The following is a 6,000-nucleotide window of genomic DNA, read 5'->3' as shown; positions in this document are numbered from 1 at the left end:
AGAGAGAGAGAAATAGAAAGAGAGAGAGAGAGAGAGAGAGAGAGAGAGAGAGAGAGAGAGAGAGAGAGAGAGAGAGAGAGAGAGAGAGAGAGAGAGAGCACACGCAAATGGCTGAAATCCTAGGCTGGAAGAAAGATTCTTCTGCCTGATATAGTTATTTTTAATGCTCTAAAAATCCTGCAAATAAGACCTTTCTGTCATTTGCAGGATAACTGTAAGGCTTTTAATGTAAGGAGGCTTCTGGAGGAAGTGAAGAGCTATGGAAACAACACACATAGTGTGGAAAAATTTCACATTTTTTTTTAAAAAATCTATAAGAAACAACGTAATATGGATAACAGTATAATAGCATTTACAATATTTCACTCTTTGTTCTCTTAATGTCTTATATAGTTATTTAGCATGTCCCCAAAGTTGACTTCGGTTGGTGTTTCCTGCTTTTTTAAGGGTCCCTATGAAGAATTAGGGATGCTCCTTGGTCCACAGTAGATGCCAGAATGGAACTCCACAGTCAATGCAGAAAAACGATATTTGAAATCTGTCACGGTTGCAGACAATGCATATTCCCTTAAGCTACTGAGCATGAATGTCCATGACTTGTCCACTCATTGTTGGGTCTCCTGTATTAAGCACTGTGGGGCTTGATGCTGACATTGGCATTCCAGGGTGGGATGGTCCTCCATGCATCATCACTGTTGGGTGGTGAGGGTGTCCAGGAATGTAGGTATGCATGGGGGGCCCATGACGTAGCTGAGCAGGATGTGGGGGCATCTGGGGTTGGGTATAACTTGGCTGTCCCATACTCACACCCATTGGACCACCCCGAGCTACATATTCCCCTGGCATACTTTGCAGCCCTGTAGGAAAAAAGAAAAGAAAAGGAAAGGAAAGGAAAGGAAAGGAAAGAAACCAACAAAAGAAATCTTGTGAAAAATCAACATTGCGTTTGCAAATGCAATATTATACGAGAAAAACAAATGTCAATAAAGATTATTTTTAAATGGTGTTTAAAGAAAAATATCCAAAAAACAATGTAAACTTTTGCTTTTAAGACTTTTACAAAATGTTGCATCCATTATCGTTGTTAATAGCACAGTGCCTTTTCATATCAAGTTAACCTGGTGAGTTTTTATTTTCTTAGAAATCACACTTATTTAAGATCTAGCCATAAGAGGCACTTTTTAGCCATTCAGACATGCTATGCAATGAATGCGTCACATTGTTCAGGAAGCAACTCACATGGAGCTGAAATGGATAGGATTACTAAGTGTGATTGTTACATTAAACTGTATTTTTAAGCACATAAAATCAGTAAGTTATTAATTAATTCCCTCTTTGTGGTTACTTAGGTCTGAAGAAAAAGAAAAAATACTCAACACAAAATTCAGTCCACCCTGGAATGATTTTGAGAACAATAAGAAAAACTGGACCTAAAACAATAACCCTCTTGCTTTGTGGGGGCCTCTTGTCTTCTGCATGGATTGCTATAGTTGATGGAAACTGACAGGTGTATTGTTTCTGAGAGCTATAAGCTCCATAATCATCAAGGGTGAAAGGCATAACGCTATTGCTAAGTAGGTTCAATTGGCTTTAGTTCTAAGTAATAGTGCACTGTGAATGCTATGAACACCTTTGAATCAGGTCTCCAGGCTCTAGCAATGACTGGCTGCTTAATCTAGCCTAAAGGAACATTTTTGAACTAATGAAAATTGCTTATAAAATATACTGTACCCACAGCTCTTTAATCAAAAAAGATGATAATATTTTTTGTAATAACCTATTAATTTAATTGGTCACGAAGCATAAAATACATCATTTAAATTTAATTGACCCAGAAACTAAGAAACAATATTTAAATTAACTAAGCTAGAAATTTCCATGATGAGGTAATAAGACTGTTGCATTCCAGAGTTCAATGGAATGTTTTCACAGCTAATTGTTAAAACTTTTTTTTTTAACTCATGCCCATAGAACACCAGTATAAATTGCATTTGGCCTAAACTAGGATTTCAAATAGTATGTTAAAGACAAGACCAAGGAAAGGCTATGAAATAACTGCTTATAATTCCAGAAACAAAGCAAAAAAAAATTTTTTTTTAAAGCAACACTATTAGGGATAATTTAGGAATTGAACAAGAACCTTGGTGTTCAAAACAGTTTTACTGGTCTGAACAAGAAATGCTATAATGCATTTTCTCTCCTCTAAAAAAGACAAGAGAATGAATCTGGGGCAGTTTTTTCCTAGGCTTACTTCACTAGGCCTGCCACTGAAGATTGCATTAATGATCTCTATTTTTGTATACTGAATAAGTCAAATCCATTTGTCACACTGCAAGTGATGGCATACTTAATTTGGATATAGTCAATTAGCCCGGGCTAAGCTCCATAGCCTGCTGTGCACACCTCTATTTTGTATTCTCCCTTTTTTCCATTGCCACACGTAATCCCATTATGATGGACAGACAAAGAGGAATAAACTAAAAAAAAAAAAAATGTTTGCAAAAAAAGGAAAAGTTTGGTTGAATGAATTGCAAAATATGCCTTAACGACCCTAAGTGAAGCTTGTGTTTGTTTTACCCCAAAAGAAGTCTCTGTTTCGCTTTTCGGTGTCTCGCAGGTTAGTGTAGAAATGTAACTCATGCATCAACTGTGGTTAGACAGATTTATGACACTTTGGGGACATGCTTTTTTCTCTCTTTGCACTGCTGCAGACTGCTTACATTTTGCAAATCAGTCTGTTGCTATGACAACTCGCTCCCCCCACCCCCACCTCCTGACTGTTTCTTGTTTGGTCATGTGGTCAGTACTGTATAATAGCAACACACAGGGTAAATGTACATCATACACAGTATCTATGAGCTTAAAAAGCTTCCTCAAAAGCCGAGGAGACAATGGAGGAAGCGAGAAACGAGGAGTTTAATGGAAAGGAATTGGAGAGGCATAAAAGCAATGGGCCAGGAGAACACGAGAGAGGGAGAGAGAAAAACGCAAGAAGAAAAATACACCTAGAACAAAGTGAGAACGAAGACCCCTCCCCCATTTGTACTTACTTCCCCCTTGCTTTTCGATTGGTTAACTAGATGAAGGTTACATGTAGTGCCACTGCCCCTCCATGCCCATATTCATGCCCATTCCACTCATAGGTCCTAGAAGGGAGATAAAAATCCAAGAAGAGGCCAGAAAATGAGCAAAGTCAACAGATAGTGCCAAAAGACCCTTTAAAAATACAGATTCCAGAGGGCAGAGAAAAAAAGGCCGAGATCTTCGCCGTGGGAAGATCCTCGATTCCTCTGAGTAATATCTTAGGTGCAGAGAGGACAGGCAAGGCAAGGCAGGCAGTTTGAGACAACAGCAAGAGAGGAGGAGGTGCTTTTAGAGGTTTACCTGTGCTGGCGGAGGGGGAGCACTTACACACCGGGGGAGCAACAATCACAGTGACACGATGTCCGTCTTACCTGGTGCTCTGATGCCCATGTGTTGTTGGCCATCCATTACGAAACCTCCCATTGGCTGTCCATCTGGGTTATAGGGTGTTCCTTGACTTACTATAAAAATGTAGAACATAGCTACTTACTACCGATTTTCATGGAGAGAGAGAGAGAGAAAGAGAAGAGCTAAGACAGAAAGAAGGAAGAGACAGAAAGAGAGAGACAGAGAGGAAGAAAGAGAATACACTGAACGGTATTTCTGCTCATTGATGTAAAGGCGTCACTTCAAAACTGGCCTAAAATTCTCCTTTATGATGCGGTAGCAGAGGGCTAGGACTAAAGGAGTGTCAAGGTTCTATTGACAGCTAAGCTTTAGAAACTTTTCTGTTTGGATTTTAATTTGGTGAACATATAATAGGTGTTGAAAGAAAAAAAAAAAGATCCAAAATGGATGAACATGACTAGACACGTTTGGGCTCAAAGGGATACTTAACATACTTTCAGAGACTGCTCTATTGAGATGAGAGAAGGCATTTTTTTTTTTTCCCGAGAAAAAGTGTAAGACCAACATCAACTTCGGGAAATGTGTTCCTGTTGATCTTACTGCTTTATCGTGATACTAAAACAAATCCTAAGCAAAGAAGGAAGATGCTTCTTGGAGGTTTAGCTCTAGAAGCGGAGATCTCATAGCAGTATCTGGTATTTTACGCTTCTCATATCAAGAGCTTGAAGAAAACAACAAAACAAAACAAAACAAAAAAACACACAGACACACCTTAAAACCCCCAAAGGATGGATTCGAATAGGGCCAGAGAACCCAGAACCTTGGATTTGTACCACTACCTGAATTCTACATTTTAACCGCACATTAAAAGCTGGCTTCAGAAGTAAACTGCCTTGGGTTATTAAAGCACATGAAGCTCTACCTCATTGAATGTCTTTGAACTTTACTGAGTCCCACAAGCGATCCTGACCCCTTTGCCCTTTTGACAGGTAATAAAGTTTACAGCAATTCCACACCAAGCCATGCACCAGGGAGTGGTCATAGTAGCAGAAAGAGCTGGGAAGGAAAACTCAAAAAAAAATATAACATTAATATATCGAATGTGTACAAAGAATCCTGTAACTGAGCATATAATTTAATCGTTATTTTTCTCTATTTGCTTTTTTTTTTCTCCTCCAAATATTTTAATGATGTTAAATTGATTAGTGTTGTTATGAAACGAGACTGGTTTAATTTTAATTGTCAATCACTCCCAGCACTCATTCCCAGTTTATTTACCAGGTAATGGACCTCCCGGTGAATGGCTTGAGGATGGTTTTCGCTTGCGTGACTTGAATACAGTTACTATGGGGGACTTGCCTGCTCGATTGGACTGGTCTATCATGGGCTGAACTATTCTTCTTCTAGCATTAATAAACCTGTAACAAAAGAGTAAAGTGAATCATTATTGCATGTTTTTGTCGCTTTGTCGCATTTTTTAAAGGAGAACGAAAAGAATGCAGCTATGGCCAAGGCTAGGATTTGGTTCCCTCCACTAGTCTATGTGCAGTTTCAAATGCTGCAAAACCTATAACCCCTGGTGACCTTTGAGCATACAGGCTTGGGGTTTCTGAGTTGATTTATGTTTGCCTGCTTTTACCACAGTTGGACACTTCCATTTCATCTTTTCATGGGGGAATTAGCAGAGTTTTCAGGAAACAATGCTAGCCACCACTCTTTTCAATTCAGAGGGGGAAAAATTGGTCTAGATAGGGAGATGTTCATAAGGGCATCTGTTACCTCTCCTAATTAGTGACATTTCTATCTTATGTTCTCTGGCCTCCTTTTACAATTTTTATCAAAACCTTCCCTACCTCTTGCAAACCTAATTCTATTTTAATGCCCACTATTAAGATAATGAACTGAGATGGCAGAACACCATCAAATGAGAGAATGTCTGGAGTTTTATCACCACTAACTCACACTGCTGGGGACTTCAGAGAAATGCATTCCTTGAAGAGATTTCTTGGTTTTTTTTTTTTTTTTTGCTCTTTATGCAAAGTCTGAGGTCAAGGCGAGGTCATAGCTATACAGTAATTGAACTTATAATCCTGCTTTCTCCAGCTAGTGCAGAAAATTTATAACAAACATCTTGTTAGAACATAATTATTGTGCTACTAGAAAAAAATGGCTAGTTATTTAAGAATAAAAAGTGGTTAAAATTTTGCTCTTCAAGATTATAATAGTGACATGTTAACTCTAAAGGTACTCTTAGAGTGCTAACTAAATGTGATAAAAATTGAAAACTGAATTCAAGGAATGAACAAGATACATTGGATTCTGAAATTGTAAATGCTTTCAATTCTCAACACAGTTTTGAATACATAAAAAATGAGCAGCACATAAAAATATACAATGAAAAGTTTAATAATGCACTATTAATAATTAAAGCTGCCACCATAGTCCAGTATGAATTCCAGTCTGTAATTCTGCTATTCATAATTCGTCCACCTCACAAGGGAAAATGGTACCTAAATAGAGAGCCATTACATCGACTGAACATATGTTTCTTAAAGTAGAAATTCATAC

The 6,000-nt window shown here is 38.2% G+C and overlaps 1 protein-coding gene across 1 annotated transcript in view; it reads right to left on the bottom strand.

Annotated features, from left to right (window-relative positions):
* Positions 1-108: 108 nt before the first annotated feature.
* The window catches only part of MEIS1 (Meis homeobox 1), a 153,947-nt gene continuing 148,055 nt past the window's right edge, over positions 109-6,000 (bottom strand). The window contains exons 10-12 of the mRNA XM_044663392.1: positions 4,792-4,850; positions 3,456-3,545; positions 109-857 (exon numbers count right to left, since the gene is read on the bottom strand). Coding sequence (XP_044519327.1) covers positions 574-857; positions 3,456-3,545; positions 4,792-4,850 — 433 coding nt within the window. The 3' untranslated portion in view covers positions 109-573. The remainder of the gene's footprint in view (positions 858-3,455; positions 3,546-4,791; positions 4,851-6,000) is intronic.

This window comes from Gracilinanus agilis, chromosome 2 (genome assembly GCF_016433145.1).
Source record: "Gracilinanus agilis isolate LMUSP501 chromosome 2, AgileGrace, whole genome shotgun sequence".
Lineage (NCBI taxonomy): Eukaryota > Metazoa > Chordata > Mammalia > Didelphimorphia > Didelphidae > Gracilinanus > Gracilinanus agilis.
The sequence above is the reverse complement of the archived record's forward strand: the minus strand, read 5'-3'. Positions and strand labels throughout refer to the sequence as shown.